Below are 25,013 nucleotides of genomic sequence, written 5' to 3'. Positions count from 1 at the left end.
CAAGCTGCCACACTGAAGTGACTTAGCGCACATATCTTTTGGTGGTTTTTTTATTCTTTTATAAGAACCCTAAAATAATACATAATATAATGTATTTAAAAAATGAAATTGTAGTTCCTTCAAGGAACTGCTTAAACCCACGAGGGGATGTCCGGCATGAGGATTCTACAGTTTCCTCTTCTGTCCAGAGCTGTGCTCTCATTGAGGGCAGCACTGGTTGTCTGACCGGTCACATTGCAACCATGACGCCTAAACATTGCTTTCTAGGCTTCCTCATCAGTTTCCTCCTGACTGGTGTAGTGGGTAAGTGCTTCATTTCTTTTTAATTGTTCACGGCTTTGTCTTCCGAGTCTGCTCAAGGGACTGTTAGAAACGGCACTGGTGCTTCTCTGGGCTTTGTAAAAATGTCAGCTTTCTTCTGTCGTGAAATGATCAGAACAGACAGGGGGTCAACTTCTGTCTGCAGCCTGACTGACGCCATGCGGCCTTAATAAGTAGCTACCAAAAAGGAGGCATTCAAGAAACTTCACCCAGGACATAGGGACACCCACCTCTCTGTCTCCTTAGCGCTTCCTTTGCCTTCAAGGGACACTATGGCATGGTGATTATGAGCAGCCCCCTAAGCCAGACTGCCCGAGTCTGGATCCCAGCTCTGTCGTTTACCATCTAGAAAACCTGGGCCAATTGACTTGGCCCCCTTGTGCCTCAACTTCCTCATCTGTAGAAAGGGGGTTGTAAGTCACTGGGAGGAATAAATCAGTTAATATATACTGAGTGCTTAGAACAGTGCCTGGCACAGAATAGAGACCATAAGCTACGTGTAAGAATTTGCTGTTGGTTTTCACAGAGGACTTTTCAAGAGCAGAGAACATCTTACCCCAAGACGCCTCTGATCAAGGCCATTAACCCCCCCCCCCCCCCCCCCCCCCCAGTTAACAGGTACCTCTCAGTGTAAATGGTTCAAGTAACTGTTCTAAGACTATACTCAGTGGCTGGTAACATAAAAACAATTCAATCCCTCTTCTTTCAGAAAGGTGTGGATTTGAGTACAGTGTACCTTTGGTCTGCAGCAATAGCAAGGGCTGGTTTAGCCAAATATGGCAGGAATTCAAGCACTACCAAAATGATTCTGGCTCTACATGTTACCAGGCCTGTAACTTTGGGCAAGATCCACAAAGTCTTTAAGCCTCAGCTTCCCCATCTGTAACATGTATTAAAAATGCCTACCTTATTAGGTGGTTGTGAATACGAAATGAGACATAAAGCTTCCAGCACGGTGCCTGATAAATGTTTGATGTTCATACATGTCCAGTGATCAGTGAATGCCAGCCAGAAGGAGGAGGAGGGAAAGAGGAGGAGAAAGAATATCCTCAGGCTCTCAGTGCAGTGTTTTTTTCTTCCCCCACCATTAACTTCTCTCTCCTGAGGGAGGCTCTGCTTTTGCTTTCTGTGGTGGGTGACAGGCAGGCCCTGCAGCCAGATGCTTGGGTACAAAATCAGCCTCACCGATTTTGTCTGGAAGAGACAGACCGCAAGAGTACCTCTCTCAGAGAAGAGCTGGGCAGGTTACGTGAGTTAATGCAAGCACAAGCGCTCGGTGCCCGGCACTGAGATTTGCTATTATTGTTGGTGGTGGCGGAGGTGGTGGTATAAAAGTGAGAAAAGAAATCCAGAGACGGAGGACATAAAGGGCATTGAGCCGACACTCCTCGGGGTGGCAGATCAGCCCTAGGCGCAGCCTCCAGGAAATTGTGTGCATCGTGTCCTGAGACTTCTGGAATGCTTATGTGCTATACAGGATTGATCGATCCGGTAGTGATGCCCGTGAGAAAAATCAACGCTGGCCGTAGACTCTTACCATGAACACACCAGCATTTGATGCACTGGAGGAGTTCCAAAAAAGAAAAATAAAAGCAAACAAACCAAATAGCAGTATTTGGTTGGTAAAAACAAATACGTAAGGAAACAGCCTCCTTTATTAGACTGTAACAAATCTTAAATGTTCAGAGCTGAGATCACGGGCTCAGGGCTCAGAAGCATGTTGTGACATCTCAGTGATTTTTGAGCAAACACTTGAAGGAGGTAAAGAAATGACGCATGCGGGGAGAGCAAGGGCCAGTGCAGGGACCCTCGGGCGGGACCACACAAAGCAGGGGGAAGCAGGACTCAGGAGGCCGCCCTGGAGGGGTGAGGGGTGGAAGATGGACCCAGGGAAAAGAGCAGGATATATTTCCCGACGTCCTCTCCTTCTGCTGGACTTCCTATCCCTGATCAGAAAATTTGCACTTGTTGGGAGGCAAAACTTCAAGTCTGCCCATCTTAGGCTTTGAGCTGGGACTCCTCAATGAAAAGACAGATTAACAAGAGAAAAACAAATTGTTTATTAACGCATGCAGCGCCCATCACGAGGGAGGAACATAAGCAAAGAGTAACTCAATAGCATTTCAACTTATCTAGCATCTTCGACGAAGAACAATACCTTTGCAGGGACATGACAAGACACAGGAAAGCAGTTGTAGGCTTCCAAGGGCGGCAGACTGTGGTAAGGGAAATATATGGGAGGAAAATAATGGAAGAAGGTTTATTTGCAGACTCCCGTGGTGCCGTTCTGGGCTGATAAGTCCATCTCCAGTAAAAAGAGAATTTGTGTCTTGCCTTTAGGCAGACAAGGGAGAGAGTTTTCCTGTGTTTGCTGTTTCTTAATTGCCTTCAGCTCACAATATTTTTTATGTCAAAGAGGCATATTTTAGTGACATATTCTAGTTTCCTGCAGACTCTAGAACAAAATTTTGTCAAGATCCCTTGCTTCCATAGGACTGAATGCAGGTGAGATTGGGTCACTCATTCAGTCAGTTGTGGAGGAAAGCACAAGCCACGCCAAGTACACAATTATCCCCTCTCCTGCCACAATTATTGCCGAGACTCTTTTCAGAACACAACAGGGTCTTGGGCAGTCTCCCTTGATAGCACGGACAGGTTCATCTCAGCAATTATGCTTGGGTTCTTGGAGCCAAGATGCAAACTGATAAGTGCAGCCATTTAGGACTGGGGCGGCAAAGGCTCATCTACCTGAAATAAAGCCAGGTCACCTGGTAGAGGTTAGAGGCCAATGAGGCAAGACCCAGAGACTGAGAAAGAACCTGAGAAAGGAGAAACCGAGTTCTGGACTGAGTTTCTAGAATCAAAAATGGTCCCAGGCCAGATTTTGTCTCAGTGTAGCTGTAACATAATGGCTCCTAGGAAGGTGGGTGATTCCTTAAAAAAAAACCCTCAAGAAAGTCAGGATAGAAGGAACACACTTAAACAGCATAAAAGCCATAGATGAAAAGCCCACAGCTGATATCATCCTCAATGGGGAAAAACTGAGAGCTTTCCCCTTAAGATCAGGAACACGACAGGGATGTCCAGTCTCACCACTGTTGTTTAACATAGTGTTGGAAGTTCTAGCATCAGCAATCAGGCAACAAAAGGAAATAAAAGGCATCAAAATTGACAAAGAAGAAGTCAAACTTTCACTTTTCGCAGACAACATGATACTCTACATGGAAAACCCGAAAGACTCCACCAAAAGGCTGTTGGAACTGATACATGAATTCAGCAAAGTCACAGGGTACAAAATCCATGTACAGAAATCAATTGCATTTCTATACACCAATAATGAAGCAACAGAAAGAGAAATCAAGAAATCAATCCCATTTACAATTGCACCAAGAATCATAAAATACCTAGGAATAAGCCTAACCAAAGATGTAAAAGATCTGTATGCTGAAAACTATAGAAAATTTGTGAAGGAAATTGAAGAAGACACAAAGAAATGGAAACACATTCCATGCTCATGGATTGGGAGAATAAATATTGTTAAAATGTCAATACTACCCAAAGCAATCTACATATTCAATGCAATCCCAGTCAAAATTGCACCAGCATTCTTCTCAAAGCTAGAAGATTTGTATGGAACCACAAAAGACCCCAAATAGCCAAAGTAATATTGAAAAAGAAAACCAAAACAGGAGGCATCAGAATCCCAGACTTTAACCTCTACTACAAAGCTGTAATCATCAAGACAGTATGGTATTGGCACAAAAACAGACACGTAGACCAATGGAATAGAATAGAGAACCCAGAATTGTACCCACAAATGTATGGACAATTAATCTTTGACAAAGCAGGAAAGAGTATCCAGTGGGGAAAAAAAACACAGTCTTTTTAGCAAATGGTGCTGGGAGAACTGGACAGCAACATGCAGAAGAATGAAACTGGGCCACTTTCTTACACCATTCACAAAAATAAACTCAAAATGGATGAAAGGCCTAAATGTGAAACAGGAAACTATCAAAACCCTAGAGGAGAAAGCAGGCAACAACCTCTTTGACCTCAGCCACAGTAATTTTTTGCTCGACATATCTCGGAAGTCAAGGGAATTAAAGGCAAAAATGAACTATTGGGATCTCATCAAGATAAAAATTTCTGCACGGTGAAGGAAATAATCAGCAAAACTAAAAGGCAACCGACAGAATGAGAAAAGGTATTTGCAAATGACGTATCGGATAAAGGGTTAGTATCCAAAATCTATAAAGAACTTACCAAACTCAACACCTGAAAAACGAATAATCCAGTGAAGAAATGGGCAGAAGACACGATTAGACACTTTTCCAAAGAAGACATCCAGATGACCAACAGACACATGAAAAGATGCTCAACATCACTCCTCATCAGGGAAATACAAATCAAACCACACTGAGATACTATCTCACACGGGTCAGAGTGGCTAAAACTAACAACTCTGGAAACAACAGATGCTGGAAAGGATGTGGAGAAACGGGAACCCCTTGCACTGCTGGTGGGAATGCAAACTGGTGCACCTGCTCTGGAAAACAGTGTGGAGGTTCCTCAAAAAATTGAAAATAGAACTATCTTACAACCCACCAATAGTACTACTGGGAATTTATCCCAAGGATGCAGGAGTACTGATTCATAGGGGCACATGTATCCCAATGTTTCTAGCAGCACTTTCAACAATAGCCAAATTATGGAAAGAGCCCAAATGTCCATCAACTGATGAATGGATAAAGAAGATGTGGTTTATGTATACAATGGAATACTACTCAGCAATGAGAAAGAATGAAATCATGCCATTTGCAGCAGCATGGATGGAACTGAAGAGTATTCTGCTAAGTGAAATAAGTCAGTCAGACAAAGACAGGTACCATATGTTTTCACTCATATGTGGATCTTGAGAAACTTAACAGAAGGGGGAAGGTTTGGTTCCCATGGGAGAAGGGAAGGGGAAAAAATAGTTACAAATGGAGAGAGAGGGAGGCAAACTATAAGAGACTCTTAAATACAGAGGACAAACTGAGGGTGGATGGGAGTGTGGGGGAGAGGGGAAAATGGGTGATGGGCATTGAGGAGGGCACTTGTTGGGATGAGCACTGGGTGGTGTATGTAAGTGATGAACCATGGGAATCTGCCCCAAAAACCAAGAGCACACTTTACACATTGTATGGTAGCCAATTTGGCAATAAATGATATTTAAAAAATAAATACAATACAATACAATACAATACAATACAATACAATACAATAATAAGGAAGGTGGGGGAGTGGCCTTGGAGTGGCGCTTTTCATCTTGGTCATTATATTCCTTTGCCATCATGGAAGGACCTGAGGACAATATTTTCTTCGCTGCCATTTACTTCCTCTGGAGCTTGGGAATGGGGTGGGAGGATATCCCTTATGTTTGTGTAGTCAGGAACACAGTTTTTCTGAAACTTTAGTGTGCATAAAAATCGTCACATTCAAGATCCAAAATGTCGGCTTCTAGGTTTCACGTGCACCATCTGCACTTACAGCAACTATTTTAGGAGATCCTGAGGCCGGTATTACACTGAAAAGGAGTGCTAATAACAATCGTGCCTGCATCCGTGTTCAATGTTTTTCCTTCTCTTTTTATTCCAGAAACCCAGTCAGCCCGTGAATCCCTGATGCCTCAGCGAGTACATTTTCAGTCTCGAAATTTCCACAACATTTTGCACTGGCAGCCTGGGAGGGCTTGTACCAGCAACAGCAGTATCTATTTCGTACAGTACAAAATGTAAGTAATCAGCGTTTCCTCCAGCTGATGGAGATGGTCACTAGAATTTCATGTTCGAGAATGCAGTGGAGCGTTGGGATCTTTTTCTCAGTTTCAGAGAGGTCGAGAAGCAGAGGTGGGGACAGGAGGGCCGCGTCTCCGTGGGGACACAAAATGCACGATGATGTGAGTCTGTTGGGATGACGCTTCATCCCTCGGAGACCCAGCGCCGAGATCTTACAGGCCGAGCCTTTGGCTTCACGACGGAGCCCGGCACATAGTGGCCTCTGGGTACATATTTATCTAGTGAATGTTGGAAGCACATTGTTTAGCCCATAGTAGGCACTCAACTAACTTGATGCTATTGATAATTGGTGAACAAGCTGTGGGACACATGGACATGAGTGTACACAATATATTTTGTAATTGAAAAGACATTTTTGAAAATTTAGAAAATTCTTTTCAGAAACGAATGGCTCCTGTAAGCACGAACACAAACCAGAGCGCGCTGCTGCATGCTCCTCTCTGGGCTCTTCAGGATGTTTCTGGTGGATCGTTATCAAAACTCAGATACAATAGGGGCGCCTGGGTGGCTCAGGTCGGTTGGCTTCGGCTCAGGTCATGATCTCGCAGATCGCGAGTTCCAGCCCCGTGTCGGGCTCTGTGCTGACAGCTCGGAGCCTGGAGCCTGCTTCGGACTCTGTGTCTCCCTCTCTCTCTCTGCTCCTCCCCTGCTCACACGCTGTCTCTCTCTCTCTCAAAAATAAATAAAGTTTAAAAAAAATTAAAACAAAAAAAAAAAAAACCATCAGATACAATCAATTCCTTCCCTGGATCCAGGCCTTGGACACACAAGCTCCTGATTTGCAATTGGCTTGTAAATTTGTTGGGGTTTTCCGAGGCTCCTCCTTCTCTTTCACAGTTTAAGATGCTGGATGAGAGATACTGAGACAGGAGATATTGCACTTTCGCTCCCATGAGTTTTTTCTTAGAAATTCAGAACGTCAGATGTAGCTGTGGACCAACATCACACTTTTTATTCCATAATTTTTATTCCATGTCTCTCGAGCATGGGGGTAGGCTTGAGGTCAGATCTTCCCATTAATTAACCTCTTGCTAACCTCGTAAGAACTATTTCCAGAAGTTTCTCAGTCTCTAAATACTGCTGCTTTTCTCAACATATTTTGTGTAGCAGCTGTAAAATTTATGCATCTTTCCAATAAAAACTGTTCCATGCTAAAAACAGATTTGTGCATACTCGGAGATACTCCAGCATATAGAATATAGGGATTTTTTTAATACTTCCCCCTTAGGCGGTATAAATAGGGCCTGTTTATGGTCCAGTGTTAAAATTGGATTAGAAGTTGTTTTACCATGAAACTAGTGAAGATTAAACTTTAAGATCCCATGGGAGAATTTTATATTTGTAATTTTTTTTTTTCTTAATGAATACTCCCAAACTTGTATGAGATTCAGAATGCCTGGATCCATTCCTCTCTATATCATATTTTCAAGAGCACAATGCAGATTTATATTTTTGAGATCTTTCACTTGGTGAAAGCTCATGGTACTATTCCATCCATGTGGGTCTACTGTTAATATACGTCCCATTTGGGATAGGACAAAAAATGAGCTACCACGTTAGAAGAGAAGCCAACCACAACAACTAAATGTAGCTAGCAAAGACAATGTCTCAACAATAAATAACAATTAAAAGGCATCAAACTGTATTCAATTGATGTCACTGGTTTTGCTCTAATGGTGTCCTTTGATAAAATGCCACTGTTGCCATTATATAGTTTACAGAGTATAGAGGCCAGAAGTATTCCTCATTATATGGCCAGAAAGCTAGATTTCAAGTCTTCAAAACAAACGTTTTGGGAAGACTTTCACCCCAGCTTCTAATTTCCACTCTGTTTCCACCATCGTCTTCCTGTGTCTTTTCTGATTTGTGACAGAAAAGGAAGGGAAGCTTTAACCTTCCCTGTTGCTGTTACATCGTCCCATAGTCTTGGGCTGAGTCAACCTGTTTCTTTGACTCAGACCTTTCTATCATGGGCTCCCCTCCTTCACACCTAGTTCCTGATTACAGGATTTCCTCACTATTAACCCCTGCCCCATTTTCAACAAAAATAGTGACCAGATGTGTTGGGTAAGCAACACCTGAGATAAAAAGTGGTAGCGACTTCTCAGAATTGGCCACGTTACTCAACAGCAGGGCTGCTGAGAAGTGAAGGAAACCACAGGGTTGAAACCTCAGAAGCATTAAGGATGTGGGAAGCTAGTACTCAAAAGTGGAAGTTGGTTCATATACTAGAAGAATAACTTCACTAAGTATTAAAAACCCCGAAACCCCTTTGCTAGGGATACAGAAGGTGTCTGTGTGGAGTTTTTCTTTCAGCAAGATAACACTTGGATTAATAAGAATAAAATATTTGTAAAAGATGCTTGATGAGAGTAGCCATAAGCTTTCACAGGGGTGCTGATGTTGGAGGACAAATCTCAACCCATTTAAAACATTCATAGACTGAAAAAAATGGATGACTCCTTCAATGGGAAGAAAAAAAAAAAACCCCCTCAGATCCTTGTCTTTTCCTTCTATAGGTATGGACAGAGACAATGGAAAAATAAAGAGGACTGTTGGGGTATTCTCGAATCCTTTTGTGACCTTACCAATGAAACATCAGATATACAGGAACCTTATTATGGAAGGGTGAGGACCATCTCAGCTGGGATCCGCTCAGGCTGGACCATGACGCAGCGCTTCACTCCCTGGTGGGAAAGTGAGTTCCATGGAGTTCCTTTACATTTGCTCTTCCTGACCCCAAGGAGCCCCATAGAGCAGGCCCTGTGCTTTGCTGAGGTCTACACCATCATCTCATTTGACCTATTTCTCAGAACAACCCTAGAAGATGACTTTTACTGAGGTCTACACCATCATCTCATTTGATCTAATTCTCAGAACAACCCCCAAAGATGGCTTTTACTATCTTTATTTTATAGCCCACAAAACCAAGGCACAGAGGTTCCAGTAGGTGGCCAGGTCTCATGGCCTGTACAACCCAAGTCAGGATTCACATTCTATGCATCTGACTGCAGAGCTCACAGTCTAGCCTGCTACCCAATTGTTACCTGTTAGGACAAAAAAGTTTTAGGCACTAAGAAAGAAGTCTAGTCCTTTTCTGAGCATGGGGAATAAGTTCTTGAAAATACTCTTCAGAAGGATTCTCTGTTGACGAAATTAAGACTTTTAGTCATCTCCCCAAAGGGAAGACCAAAAGCTTGTTCTTGTATCCATTCCTCAATGACATATACTCTTTTTCTCATAGTCCTAGAATAATATAATCTAAAATATAAGTAATAAGAAACCATGACCAACCGACCTTATATAAAATAGTGAACAAAAGGGAAAGAGTAAAAGGAAAGCGCTTAATTTACATGTACAAAAAAACATGCATAACAAAACAAGAAAGAAAATATGGATATCTACAACAGTCCTTAAAACTGCGACTAGTCATGTAGCTGTAGTTAATATTTATAACTTCTCTCATTATTAACTCAACATTTGCTTTCTTTCCAGGTAGCACCTCAGCTCTTCACTCTTGAGGAGTTTAAGTCTTTTTAATCTTTACCATATTAGTTGAACATAATTTTAAATTAATTTTTATCACTGAAAGTAGGAGTTCTAAGAGGCATCCCAGGGGACACTAAGCAGACTTCTACCTGACCCTGTTGTGTATATAGCAACTCTGCTTCCCCTGGAGAGTCAGAACCAATTGCCCTAGACAACACAGGATCTCATTTTCTCCGTGGTGCTTAAATGGCATAAAGAGCTCCAAACAGTCAGGAGGCGGTCTCAATTTCCAATTTTTTGAAACCATTGTTGTTCTAATCAAGTGTATTGGAAACAAGCCATTTCATGAGTTGCTCATCATGTTTAACAGCAAGAATTGCCCCTCCCATTTCCACTTCTTATATCCTAGACTGGTGAGTGCTATCTACGGAAGAAATAGCACCATATATTGGTCACAAGATTAGAGCATATACCAGTTCATGTTCAACTTCACAAGGTGCTCTCAAACTGAGTTTTCAATTAGCCACTTCACCTTCCCATAAAACCAGGGGTTTCTAAGTGATGGGATATATCAGAAGGTCAAATACTCCTGTGGGTATGAGAGTAACTTCACCTCTTCCACATTGACTTAGTTCTTCCGTCATAAACAACGTCTCGTCAGGTACTATGCTCATGAATAAGGCATCCATTACATTCATGGTGGGTGATCAGGGGGGCTGCTGATAAAAGCGTTGACGCAGAGAAGACAAATCTATAATCAGAAAAGTGTCTATTCCCCTGTCTCTTTTCCCCTCCCTGTTGGAAGGGATGAAATATATATATATATATATATATATATATATATATATATATATATATATATCTACTATATAAAGTGAACTATACTAGGGGTTCAGCACTGGTCCTCTTCTATTCAGTGGTGTCAATCCAGCTTTGAAAAGGGAAGTCCATATTTTTGAATCTATATAAAGTCTCCATTCCTTTCACACAACCATTTTGCTCATGAGCCTATGGAGCAAGTATGAGACACTGGGGAAATAAGTTTTCACTGCCTCCACCTGGAGTTTTTAAAACAACTTTATTGAGATATAATTGGCACCCCTTACATTCCCTATATCATGTGTACAATTCAGCGGTTTTTAGTATATTCACAGACATTACAACCATCACCTATAGTCCATTTTAGAACATTTTCATCACCTCAGAAAGAAATGCCCCACTCTTCGGCTATCGCCATCCTATTCTCTCATTTCTCCAGTCCCTTAGCCCAAGGCAATGACTAATCTACTTTCTATATCTATAGAGTTCTCAGTTCTGGACAATTCACGTGAGTGGAATCATATAATATGTGGTCTTTCATGGCAGGCCACTTTCACCCAGCATAATGTTTTTAAGGTTCATTCATGTTGTAGCGTGTATCAGCACTTCACTTCTTTTTGTGGCTGAATAATGTTCTAGTATATGAATATGCCACAGTTTGCTCAGCTGATAGACATCTGAATTGTTTTCCATTTTGGCTATGATAGTGTTTCTATGAACACTCGTATACAAGTTTGTGTGTAAACAAATGATTTTATTTCTTGTAGGTATATACGTAGGAGTAGAATCCCTAGATCTCATAGTGACTTTGGTTTAATCCTTTGAGGAACTGCCAGACTGTTTTCCAAAGCAGCTGCACCATTTTACATTCCCATCAGCGGTGTATGAGGGTTATGATTTCTTCACATCCTTAGCAACACTTACCTAACCTTTTGATTATAGCTGTCTTAGTGGGTATGAAGTCGTATCTCGTGTGGTTTTGATTTGCATTGCCCTGATGATTAATGGTGTTGAGTATCTCTTCATGTGCATATTGGCTGTTTGCAAACGTCTCTTGGAGAATTAGCTATTTAGCTCCTTTGCTCATTATTAAATTAGATTATTTGTCTTTTTATTATTGAGTGTAAGAGCTCTTAATATATTATGGATACTAGTCCTTAGTCAGATATATGATTTTCAAATATTTTCTCCCATTCTATGGTTTGTCTTTCCACTTTCTTGGTGGAGTGATTTGAAACACAAATTTTTTTTTAATTTTTATGAGGTCAATCTATTTTTTCCCTATTGCTTGTGCTCTTGGTGCAATATCTACCAATCTCTTGCCAAATCTAAGGCTGTGGAGGTTTATCTGAAGTTTTTAAAAGAGTTTTATAGATTTAGCTCTTACATTTTGATCCTTTTCCATCGAGTTCATTTTTATATATGGTGTGAGGTAAAGGTCCACCTTCCTTCTTTTATAAATGGCTATCCAGTTGTTCTAGTGTCATTTGTTGAAAAGACTATTCTTTTCCCTCCAAATGATCTTGGTGCTCTTGGTGAAAAAAAGTTAATCATAGACCTGTGGGTTTATTTTTAAGTTCTCACTTTGATTCCAATGATCTATACATCTATCCTTGTGCCAGTACCACACTGCCTTAATTACTGTTGCTTGGGAACAAACTTTGCAATTGAAAAGTGTGAGCCCTCCTACTTTGTTCTTCTTTTTTCAAGATTGTTTTGGCTATTCTGGGTCCCTTGCAATTTCATATCCACCTAGTTTTGAAAGCTTCCTTTTAGGTGTATTTTGCTTTGCATTCACATGGACACAGAAATATTTGCTTCAGGGTGCCTCCACATACCTCTTACCCAGACCTCCTGCCACCAACTGAGTGTATATAATGTTGTAGCAGTCCACTTCTGGCCAGTGCCATCATGTCATGCAGAACCTTCTGGGAAACAGGCTTCTTTTCTTTCTTCTTAACCAGTCATAGGGGACTCCTCAAGATGCCATAACTATAAAGGAGGAAGAAGTGATAAGACAGTATGTGTAGTTGTGCTGAGAGGATAAACCACCTACTTTTGTGAATTAATTTGATGTTAAGACCTGCTAGAGGCTAGACTCCTATAATCTGTTTCCACTTACTGTTGGCATGTTTTTGTGCATTTTATGAGTTTCTGTATCAGAGGACATCCAGTTTATGATAGGAAACTCAGACCACATGGCTCCTTGATATCCCTTGATTCAAGCATTCATTTTCTATCAGGGTTCAGGAACAAGGAAGTCTGGAGCTTTTTTCAAAAGAAACATAGTTGTTTCCTAAAGTGGGTATGACTTTGTTCCAAAACATCCAGGGACTTAGAATTGCCACAGTCTCTAAATAGCATCCTGATCTGTCACAGATACTTTGAAGATTGTTGGATTTTCTGGATCATAAAAGACAAGTGGTAGAGTAGCTTGTTTGCAACATGAACTAGTTGAGAAGTCTGTCATTTAGTCTGGGTCCTTCTCAAAGCTGAAAATCTTATGGGTTACTTTGCAAATGGGTAGCACATCTAAATACGGTATGTGTTTCCTACAAAATGCATAGAGGCCCAACAAACCCAGTGAACCTTTCTTAGCAGTAGGGGATGCAAAGTGAAATAGCTTGTCCTTCACTTGAGAGGAAATGTCTCAACAAACCCCAGAGGAAATATAGTTCCAACATGTTTCTTACTCCAACATGTTTCTATAACATGTTTCTTACTCAAGCATCTATAGTGCCTAGAACTCTAGGCATACCAAGTTCAATCACTGTCATGATATCCCGTGGTAAAAATATCAAAGACTCTGTAGACTGTATGTGATAAAGATCCAGATGACAATGAAAGCCAAGTGAAAAGAAATTGTTCTGATGCTTTCTAACAACAATGCTTTGTCTATCAACAAAGAAATTGTTGATGCTGTCCAGGGAACCAGAATGGAAATGAATTCTGTCAGTTGTGGTGTATATCTTATTAAATTTACTTTCATTGCCTGACCTCTATAAGAATGCACTATAAGAGGTATTCTGAGTCCCCAGAAATTATCATCAACTGACAACCAGGGTCCCATTACTGGCCAGAGTCTATACATACTTACCTTTCTTCAATTCACAATTACCCTCTGGGAAAGGATGAAAGATTTATCATAAAACTGGTAGCATCATCGCTTCCAAATCTCACCCTAATGACCTAACTAGTGTAATGTCCAATTAAATCCAAACTAATTAGATCATGTCCAGAATGCTAGATGGAATTGGATTTAGAAAAAGACATCTTTAGTTTTGCAAATCTTCAACCAGTAAGAGAATAGAATGGCAATTGAGTAAACTACCCATGGCCTCCAGTACAGTATTTCTTGGAATAACTTGAGAGTGAAGCCCAATTCATTTCAGCAATTCTCTGGTGGAGGAAAGGAGACAGCACAACTAGGCTGATACACAGCACTGAGGGGAATTTTCAGAGTAGTTTTATTACTATATTCAAACCTACAGATGGGGTCAACTTCAAATTTATTTCTCAAACAAAGCTTTCTTGAGTGTGATCCGTTAGGCTAGTTGGTAAGATTAGCCAAAGATGTTGGCTGAGATGAGCTGAAGTTTTGACTCAATTCTATCTAAATTGAGATAGTGTTGCATTAAGGAGGTTTTGTGTTCTTTCTGTATGACTGCCCCAGGAAGGAACAAACCTCTAAAAAACAACAAAAACCTTCTTCCAAGACCACTTAAGAAGAAGAGTAAGAAAGCAGTGCATCACATAGTCAAAACTGGAGCTACTCTTGTTGAAGAGACAGCAAGAGCCCTGCTCACTTGCCTGTTTCCTTACCTCCAGCTTTGTTTGCCTCTCTTGCCACAGGTCCTGAGGCTTTCTGAAAAAAATGTTTTTAAAAGCATGTTGTTAGGGATAATAGAACAGCATGTTCCTAGAGTCTATGATACAGGCCTAATGAATCAACTGGATGCACTGACTTAATGTGAGATCCATTTCTGAACAACAGGGTGTTGCTTTAGGTTAAGGGGTTCTGACTCCTGGTATCTATCTAGGGACAATGCAACATTAAAAAAAAAACTTAAGTTAAAGCAGCATTTGAGGCTCAATATGATTTTAGTCTTATCTAAAGCCATATTTTCTTGAATTGAAAATAATTGTGGAGTTTTGGAATAGATCTGAGTTTCTAATGGAATGACTTAAAAATCATTCAGTAATGGCTGAATGACTTTATGCATGCATTCAGCAAGTATTTATAAAGCACTTCCTACGTTCTGGGCATTGTACTAGGTCCTGGGGAGAAAATAGCAAGCACAGAAGACACAAAGAAGTTTTTTTCTTCATAGAGATTCCTGTTCAACGGGGAAGACAGACTTTAATAAAATAATAATACAAATAAACATAAAATGATACCAATGACAGGTGGCACAAAACAGACCCATGGTGCTATGAGAGCCTAGTCAAGGAGGGACATGATCAGGGATGTCAGGAAAAGCATGTCTGGGGAAATGACACTTGAGCTTGTATCTAAAGATGAATAGAAGTTAACTAGATAAGAAAAGGTGGACAAGTCCAGGCAAAGGGAATAGCATTGGCAAAGGCCCTCTAGCAGGAGGAAGCATGACAGGTACAAGAGACTGAAAGACAGCTGCATGGTGATGAGGGGCAGGCAGAGGGGCTGTGAAATAAGATGGGACTGGAGAGATAGACCAGGAATGAGAATTTTCTATTAAGAAGTTATAGCATCCTCCAGAAAGATATAAAGTGATTTTAATCAGGGGATGATGTGATCAGATTTGTGTATTGGAAAGATCAATTTGGCCGTATTTGGGAAGTACAGATCAGAAAAGGAAGAGACTGGATACAGGGAAGTGAGTTAGTGAGTTCCTGTACTGGCCTGTAAGAGACAGGATTTGGCTTAAATTAGAATAATGGAAAGGACTATAGAAAATTTATCATTGAAGGGACATTCGGTAGGAAAAATTGGCAGGGCCTGGAGATGGGTTGCATAAAGAAGTAAGGAAGAAGGTACATGTCAAAGATGACTTCCAAGCTTCTGGCTTGCATAACCGGATGAATCACTGAGATATTTTTGGATGCCACTAGATGGGAAAAGACCAGTTTGATGGGATGGAGAATAATGGAGACCATAAGTCAGTTTTGAATATGTTGAGTTTAACGTGCTTTTCAGATATCTAAGGGAAATAGCTATACAGATCCAGGACTCTATTAGACACAAACTTGTGAGTCATTTGCATGTAGTACAATGGGCCTTGATAGGATTGTCTAGGCAGAAAGTATTGAGGAGTGTTGAATAAGTCCAGGTATCTAAAGGATGCCTGAGTACAAGGTTAGGAGGAAACCAGTGAGTCCATTATATTTGTGAATGCTCCGGGAAGCTAATGCTTCAAAGAGAGAGCAGTCGAATGAATTGGTCTTGGGAGATAAAGTAATCTTAAATTGTCCATTGCAACAAAATCACAATTCAGTGCATGGGTCAAGAATGGTCACTCAGTTACAAAGGTCAGCATCATGGACCACACAGTAGGAGCTCCTGTGATATCTGCAACCGGGCTCACTGGAATTCTAGGCCAACACTGGAAATATATACTTCACCTGTATTTAAGGTTAAATATCACATTAAACAATAAAAATTTAAGATAATGAACGCATACATTCAAAGGACAGGTTCTGCATGCATATGATTAAAAGAAAATTCTTCAATAATAACAGCTTGGGCCAGAAGGGGCAAGGATTATCAGTTTATGTATAAATACATTAGTGAGAAAGAAAATACACAGTAGTATTTAACCTTGCCAGTATTCATCTTTAACTAATGTCTACCAATTGAAGTAAGTCTAAACTCTGAGTCACATTTTAAAAAGAGGACTGGATTTTTTTTTTTTTTTGGTTTTTGTTTTTTTGGTGTTAGATATGTGACAAGAATGTTAGAAATATGTTTTTTATCCAGGAGAACATTAAACATACATTAAACTAGCCTACAAAAAGCAGTAACTCTTCTCACCTTGCAAGAGACAGACAAGGGGTCTACGGTAACTTGATCACTCAAATTTGGAGCAAGGAAATCACAAACAGGACTAAATATCAACCACTTCACAAAATTAAAGTGTAAAAAAGGGGGAAATCCTTCACCTTCAAAACAATTAGGCAAAACTTCTGACAACTGAAAAGTGAATTAACAACTTTTGGTTTCAGAGTAAATGGGATGGGGTGGGGGTTTGTGATGGTAGAAACTGTCCTCTTCTAAAATGCTTAGAAAGTCTGGATAAAACATAACCTTTTTTTTAACTCTACAGAAGAACATAAAAGAAAATAAAGGAAATCTCCTGGGCCTCCAAAGCAAAGTAACTGGAACCAGAGGGGAAACCAGAGGGTAAACAAAGGGAAGCCTTGCTGTCCTTGAGGGCATTTTCCCAGACTTGGGAACTAGACCCTAAGTGGTAACAGCCCCCACCCCTGGGGCAGGAGACGAGGCTGTAGGTCTACACAAGGTGGGGAGTTACAACTAGTACCCTCATAAAATCTTAGACCCTCGAAGAGCTCCTATAGATAAAAGAACAGACTAGGGAGAGCCCTTCTGAGAAAGAGAGGAAACAAAGGAGGGTGTGTGTTTTAGTCTCCACTCTGTCAGCAGTCAGGTGTTTCCTAAATTCATAAAGCCTTGAGATTCAAATATATCGAACTTTTGAGTTTCAGAGAACACCATCTTGAGATTGTACCAGGTTGATGGTGCCACAGGGATACCCTGCAGACACAAAACCAAATACAGTGCTGAGAAGCAACACAACCCACATATACGATCATTTGATTTATGTTCATAGTTTAGTTCAGTGGCATCACTATGGTCTAAACAAGATTAGATCAGTTGGAAAAATAATAAGTCTTGTTCCCCTACGTCACCCATTTACAAAACCGAGTCTGGCTGGATGAAAACAATAAAACTTAGCAACTACAGCTTGTGAGCCAAATTGCCTGCTTCTAATTTTGTAAATAAAGTTTTATTGTAACATAGTCACACCCATTCATTTACATTTTGCCTGTGACTGTTTTTGCACTGCAAGCCATGGCGAAGTCGAGCAGTTACAACAGACACATGCAGCCCGAAAGCCTGAGGTATTTATTATCTGGCCCTTTACAGAGAATATTTGCTGGCTCCTATTCTGTAAGATAACATGGGAGAATATTTTCATGGCTTTGGCATAGCCAGATCCCCAAAAAGTGCTACTGATGAAGGAAATAACTGATAAATTGAACTACACGAAAATTAAGAACTTCTGTTTATCAAAACGTACCATTAAAATAATGAAAACACAAATCTCAGAGAGAAGATATTCACAGTGCTATATTTGACAAAGAACTGTGCTCAGAATGTACAAAGAACTCTTACGAATTAATTAGAAGAAGACGAGGAAACCAATTTAAAAAAATGGGCAAAAGACTGGAACAGCTGTTCTCAGAAGAGGACATCCAAATGGCCAATAAACACGTGAAACTCCATTAGTCGTCAGGGAAATGCAACTTAAAAACACAAGGAACACAATGAAACACACTTCCCAGAATAGCCCAAATTAATTTTTTTAAAAATAATAATGCCAAATGTTAGAATGTGAACAATGGGAACTTTCATATGCCACTAAAGGGAATATAAATTGGTGGGTCTCCTGAAGCATGGAAATATCTATAAAAGCTAAACCTACATAAAACAACCTAAGCCTATGAATAGATAAATTGTGATACACATATAATTAAATACTACATAGGGGCCCCTGCGTGGCTCAGTCAGTTGACTGTCCGACTTCAGTTCAGGTCATGATCTCGCGGTTCGTGAGTTTGAGCCCCACACCAGGCTTTCTGCTGTCAGCACAGAGCCTGCTTCGGATCCTCTGTCTTCCTCTCTCTCTGCCCCTGCCCTGCTCATGCTCTCTCACTCAGAAATGAATCAACATTTTAAAAAAAATACTACATAGCAATCAAAAGAATGAACTCTTGATACATGCAACAATATATATATATATATATATATATATATATATATATATATATATACTACATAACATATACGTTAGTTTGGTAGGGCTGTCACGGAATACCATAGATTCCCTGGCTGACACAACAAAAATTTGTTTTCCCACAGTTCTTCAGCCAGAAGTCCAAGACCAAAGTATCAGCAGGTTTGGTTTCTTCTAAGGCCTCTCTTCCTTGGCTTGGCTTTCTCTCTGTGTCCTCACATGGTCATCCCTCTGTGCTTGCGCATGTCCATGTCTTCCTGTAAGGACACCAGTCATATTGGAGTAAAGCCCACCAATACCACCCATGAAGTCAATATGGCTTCATTGTACTTTAATTAACCGCTTCCAAGTCCCTGTCTCCAAACAGGGTCATATTCCGAGGTACAGGGGGCTTAGGACTTCATCCTATGAATTTGCAGGGGACACAATTCAGCCCGTAATTTAAGTATCTGTGTCTGTATCTACCTATATCTATATGCATACCTATTACTATATCTATATATCTATATAACTATATATCTATATACCTATATCTATCTATATCTATATCTCTCTATAGACCTAGATCTAGATATATACATAGAGAGAGAAAGAAACCAGTCACAAAAAAGTGTATATTGCATGATTTCAAAAACTGATATATGCGGTCATAGAAATCAGTACAATTGTAGTTATCTTCTGGGGTTAAGTAATTGGAGAAAACATGAAGGAGGTTTCTAGGGTGCTAGTAATGTTTCTTAATCTGGATGATAGCTATTCAGGAGTGTTTATTTGTAAAGATTTGTTGAGCCATATGATTTACTTATTTGTCAGTATCTATCTTATAGGCTAATGAAAGTTTATTTAAAATTTAAAAATTCAGGGATGTCTGGGTGGCTTAGTTGGCTGAGTGTCCAACTTTGGCTCAAGTCATGATCTCATGGTTTGTGGGTTCGAGCCCCACATCGGGCTCTGTGCTGACAGCTCAGAGCCTGGAGCCTGCTTCGGATTCTGTGTGTGTGTGTGTGTGTGTGTCTCTCTGCCCCTCCCCTGCTGTGCTCTCTCGCTCTCTCTCTCTCTCAAAATAAATAAATAAATAGACATTAATTTTTTTTTAATTTAAAAATTCATACTTACATGGCAGAGGAGATACCATGATCACATGGTTCTCTCAAGGCAGAGGTCATCCAAAGCACTCAGGTCTTTCTGACACCTGCAATTTCCTCAAGCAGGGGAACTCAGCTGCACAATTTCTGTTCGTGGGGAATTTCGCACAGTCCCCCGATTTAAAAAAAATTAAGTTAAATTAGATTAAAAAATCCAAAGCAAAGCAGCAAAAAAAGAAAGTATCAACTTTATTTATTTTTTTTTAATTTTTTTTAATGTTTATTTACTTTTGAGACAGAGAGAGACAGAGCATGAACAGGGGAGGGTCAGAGAGAAAGAGGGAGACACAGAATCTGAAACAGGCTCCAGGCTCTGAGCTGTCAGCACAGAGCCCGACGCGGGGCTCGAACTCACGAGCCGTGAGATCATGACCTGAGCCGAAGTCGGCCGCTTAACCGACTGAGCCACCCAGGCGCCCCGAAAGTAGCAACTTTAAACATGTGCTCAACAACAAAAACACAAGGGAGTAGATCAATATAAGCAAGTTTGGAAGAAACAGTCATCTACCTTACTAGCACTTCAAGTACTTATAATCGTGGAAGCATATAGCAAAATAAATAAGTTTAAAGATATAACAGAGAAAATAAAAGCATAATCAAAGGCAAAATATTATTTTTTAGGACCAGATAGATTGAAAAAGACCCAGAGCTCATCAAAATGAAAAAAAAATCATTGATACAGTTCAGACATGACCAAATAGTAAATTGGTGGATTGGAAGACAGGTCTGAAAAAGCCATTCAGAATACTCTGCTGAGGAAAACAGATGGAAAAACCAAAGTTAGGATATATAGAGAATCAAGTAAGAAATTCTAACAGGTGTTGAACTGAAATTCCAGAAGAAAAGCATATATAGCTCTTTATGCACTTGTCTGTCTAGCTGTCTAGCTATCATCATTCTTATCTATCAAGAATGGTTGATTTTCAAGAATTATAGAAGATATGAATTTACAAACTGAAAATATGTAACGAATACCAAAAAGGAAGACAACAACAAATCCATCATAGAATTAATTCTTCCTAGAATTGCCGTTAGTTAATCTGGTTAATCATATCAAAATGCAAGGACCGAAAATTCTCTCTCTGGATCCTTTCCATGCTCTTCCATAGTACATAACATAACCCTGTTGAATTAATTTTATAACAACAAGTCTTCAAATGGTTTTAACGCTGCTTTGAAATTTCACATCTTTAAGAACCTACAAAATATTTGAAATCTCCACCCAAATAACTTTTTACACCTCATTTTACAAAACAATCACTATGAGTTGGGGAAATGATTGATAAATGTCCTCTTAAAGCTGAATCAGGAGGTACCAGTCTTTGCAAATAAAAAATTATCTTTAAAGAGAATTCTCAGACATGCATATTTTAGGTGTCAGAGTATCTCTTCATAATGATTTTTGCCAGATCTCTGAACTTAGTAGTGACTTGTTATTATGTATAATGTGTCCATGTGAAATATTACATTATTTTAATGATTTGTCAAATTTTCCCATTCTTTCTCCAGCAAAAATTGATCCTCCAGTCATGAATATAACTCAAATCAATGGATCTTTGTTGGTGATTCTTCATGCTCCAGGTTTACCATATAGAGACCAAAAAGGAAAAAATGTATCAATAGAAAATTACTATGAGCTAGTATATCGAGTCTTTATAATTAATTCAATAGGAAAGGTAAGTTCAGGTGAATAGGTAAGTTTGGTATTTTTCTTTTGTTCATTTAAGTAACATTTTAGCTCTAAAGTATGTCCATTCTTTTGCCACTCAATTCCTTTTACTTTTCTTTACCTTTTTTTTTTTTCAATTTCTTCTCACTTCCACCCTCATTGATAAGCAATTTGTGACTGGCATCACTATCAGATGTGTGTGTGTGTGTGTGTGTGTGTGTGCCTTTGCTCAGCTGGTCTCCACTTCATCCTGCCTAGTTAATCTGGAGAAATTAAAGTGACTATCTAAAGATTGGTGCATATATAAAGATTGGTGTTAACAATATTTAATTCCCTTTGATGACCACAAATACTAATTTTTATGGATTTTACACTCTTTTTAAGTGGCTTTTGGATCACAGCATTATATATTTAGGCCAATTTTGTTATAGTATTTTAATCCACCATCTGTGCCTTTATCTTGTTTGATAGTTAATTGAATGTTCCTTTTTGGTGTCCATCTAAGACAAGGTTCCTATGGTTGTAAGGAACAGAAACTCACTCAAACTGGTTCAAATAGAAAAGGGTAGGGGGAAGGGAGGAGCTTAATAAAACTCCCAATAAACAAGTGATCTTAGGGACAGGAAGGAACAGGAAATAAAGTGCTGCCGGGCTTCGAAGGGACAGGGAAGGACGGATAGAGAAGAGAGTCTTAAAGGACCCCGATCCGTGTCTCTGGCCATGTTGCATGTCTACAATGGTCTCCAAGTCTCCTCCATTTTCCTCACTGCACAGCATAAATTCTTGGAAAAGGGATTCTGGCCATTGAGTCAGCCAGTCAACAGCCCTTATGTCGCATGTACACAGCCATGACCTGTCCCTTTATCAGGCTCTGAACTAGGACTCTGGAGAAAGAGGATGTGTCTGGGAAGAAACCCTATAATCCAACCACTACCGAGACTGTGGACAACTTCTTAATAATAGAGCAAATCAGTGACTAACTGAAAGCCATTTGTCATCTCACTTTTCCCCTTATGTACAGGAACAAAAGGTATATGAAGGAGCTCACAGAGTTGTTGAAATTGGAGTTCTGGCACCTCACACTGCTTACTGTGTAGTGGCTGAAACGTACCAGCCCATGCTGGACAAAAGAAGTCGGAGAAGTGAAGAGAAATGTGTGGAACTTCCTTGAAGGGTTCTGGAGTGCTCCACAATATGGAAATCAAAACTCTCTGAGAGCGGGATGGCTCATGTTTGAAGGATCTCACTGAAAGTTGTGCTTATATTTTCTTGAGGCGGTGTTCACCATTAATTACACCTTGGGGAACTCTTTGTTTACCCATTCTTTCTTCCTTTACATTTTACTGGTAAACTAATTTAAGCAACATGGCTCAAAACATTAGAATTTAAAGAGGAGGCAAAGAATAAAGTCCTCTCTGAATGCGGAACTTTGTCTCTGAATGTAACATCCGAACCACAGCCTGCATTGTTCTAAGACAGCTGAATAAACATTTAAGAGACAAGGTAATAGTAGACATTTAACAAAAGACAGCTGGATTAATTTTTTTAAGAGAGTGCTACAGACAAAAGCAATCTTGAAGCAATCCTTTTTCACTCGCTATTGAGACAGTTAACTTGACATAGATATGCCAATTTTTACATAAATGGAACTTTTACATGAATGAATATTTTCCATGCATTTCGTATTTTATATGAATGTACTTTTTCATACATTCATTTTCTGTTATAAAATATTTCCACTTAATGAGCCAATATTTTCTTTCAACTTCTATTCTATGTAAATACAAATAGCATTTGAAAAAAAGACTTCTCATGATCTCTGGATTAGTATCTAGATTAATATTGACAATAACATCTAAATACCAAAGGAATCCTATGCAATACAATTTCCCTCATTTAATACGTACTCACATTAAAGGTTTCTTTTCTGTGTTTGTTTTGTTTTGTTTCTTAATATCACCCTAAAATTATTCATCCTTATTCTCAAAATCAAGTAAATACCTTTCAGCAACAAAGTGAAAAGAAATTTTGACTCCAATTTATACCACAGTTACCACTCAACCCTCCTGGCAAAGGGTCCTTGCTGGTGGCACCATTGCCTTCTCTCTGCGCAAGGATGTTATGAATGACAGTTTGAGTGGGGGGGGTATGGAGGGTGGTTGGGGACCAGGTAGAGAAGTTGGCTTGAAGCTGAAAGCATACAGTGGGTGGTAGGTTTATTTGGAAGAGGGACTGGTGTGAGTGGAGATTATAGGGCCAAAGAAAACCCACCAGTGACCTCCCAGAAGCTCCACCGCCCCCTGAGCAAAGGTCTGGCCTAACGCTCAGGTTAGGCAACAAAAAGCTGCCTTCTCCACTTTGGGTTCAGTCTTGTATGTGTGTTTAAGGCTGTCTTTCTTGTGAAGAGATACATATCATAGAATACTTGTACAGTTCCTCATGAAAACTGCTCCTAAACATGATAACAATAATTGCTTCGGGTTATACACAATTGCACACAATAATAGGTGGATTAAAAATTGCCAGAATTGCATGGAGGGAGAGAATAAGAGACAGAATAGGAGCAGAGAATTAGTTTCATTGCTCTCCCATATGGTCAGAAAAAAATGAATTTGAGCACAGATCTAGAGACAATCTCAGCCCAATACCAAGAACTAACCATAAAACTGGATGAAGGGATGGTCATTTCTCCAGGCACATCCCTCAGCAGGTCCAGGCTTCAGTCTGTACGAGTCCACATTTGCAGTCCACACTGTATCTTTAGCCCTCACACTTGCCCACAAGGCAGTCATGATTATCATGAAATAGATGGTCACTCACCTTATAGGCGAACCTCTGAGAGGTTGTGATTTGATAAGGTCAAGAGACCACATCTATCTACTCCATAGCTTAAGTGCTTTTTATCAGACCCTCTAGAACTTCCTCTGGGATTTGGTACATACAGATATCCGTTTAGTTTCCTAGTTAAAATACCTTTTTTTAAATGTCAGTTTTGCTCTGTTGAACTTCAGGACTTTTTTTTTTTTTCTGTAATGTCAGTCAGTATATGGAAAGGCAAGTATTGGTCTTTAGGACAAGAGAGCAGTGGGGGCCAGAAGATCTAATGGGACAGCTGGGCAGCTGGTGGGTAGCCATCTGCTCTCAGAGCAGCACCAATATAGCACCTATTTGTCATGCATGGTTGGAAGGTATGTATCCACTGGAAAGATCTAAGTCTATACGGGTATTGGCAAACTGTCACTAGTTGGAAAATTCCATCTCCAAGTTGCTTCTAAGGCTAATCTCCATAATTTGTATGGTATCTTGATTTTCAAGAAAAAATTCAGAAATTTATTTTGTAACAGAAGACCCAATGTTTTCAAGGCAAAAAACAAATAAATCAAAAACCCAGAACCAAAATCAACAACAACGACAGCAACAAAACAACCTTATGACTTAAAGAGCTGATTTAGAATGAAGTCTAGACAAGTCTTTTAGAATTGTAACCACGGAAATTCTCACACCAGACTCTGTGATTCCCTTTACTTATCTGCCATTTACCCAGGGACATAAGTGAACTTGGAGAAGAGAAGAGAATATTTTTTCATTGTTTCAGTGGATTTTCTTTTGTCTATTTTATCGTGCTGGTTGGGACCACATGCCCCTGAAAGGAAAGTGGGCCTCTGTCTCTAAACAGTAACAGAACTGACTACAAAACTCAGTGCTTGGTGTTGCCCAG

General features: G+C 39.9%; 1 protein-coding gene and 1 pseudogene across 1 annotated transcript; both read left to right on the top strand.

The window, feature by feature from the left end:
• IL22RA2 (interleukin 22 receptor subunit alpha 2) lies at positions 1–22,722 on the top strand. The gene is made up of 4 exons (XM_058735413.1): positions 1–303; positions 5,959–6,094; positions 8,678–8,856; positions 21,136–22,722. The coding sequence occupies exons 1-4, from the start codon at positions 90–92 to the stop codon at positions 21,318–21,320; spliced, it is 714 nt and encodes a 237-aa protein (XP_058591396.1). The 5' UTR covers positions 1–89; the 3' UTR covers positions 21,321–22,722.
• Positions 19,590–19,743, top strand: LOC131515636 (U1 spliceosomal RNA; annotated as a pseudogene).
• Positions 22,723–25,013: the final 2,291 nt, after the last annotated feature.

Source organism: Neofelis nebulosa, chromosome 6 (assembly GCF_028018385.1).
Source record: "Neofelis nebulosa isolate mNeoNeb1 chromosome 6, mNeoNeb1.pri, whole genome shotgun sequence".
In the NCBI taxonomy this organism is placed as follows: domain Eukaryota; kingdom Metazoa; phylum Chordata; class Mammalia; order Carnivora; family Felidae; genus Neofelis; species Neofelis nebulosa.
This window is presented reverse-complemented; position numbering and strand designations above follow the sequence as displayed.

Coding starts and splice junctions, on each gene's coding strand:
- IL22RA2 (XM_058735413.1), top strand. CDS start 90: ATGTATTTAAAAAATGAAATTGTAGTTCCTTCAAGGAACTGCTTAAAC. Junction 304..5,958: donor CCTCCTGACTGGTGTAGTGG/GTAAGTGCTTCA, acceptor TTTTTATTCCAG/AAACCCAGTCAGCCCGTGAA. Junction 8,857..21,135: donor CTTCACTCCCTGGTGGGAAA/GTGAGTTCCATG, acceptor TTCTTTCTCCAG/CAAAAATTGATCCTCCAGTC.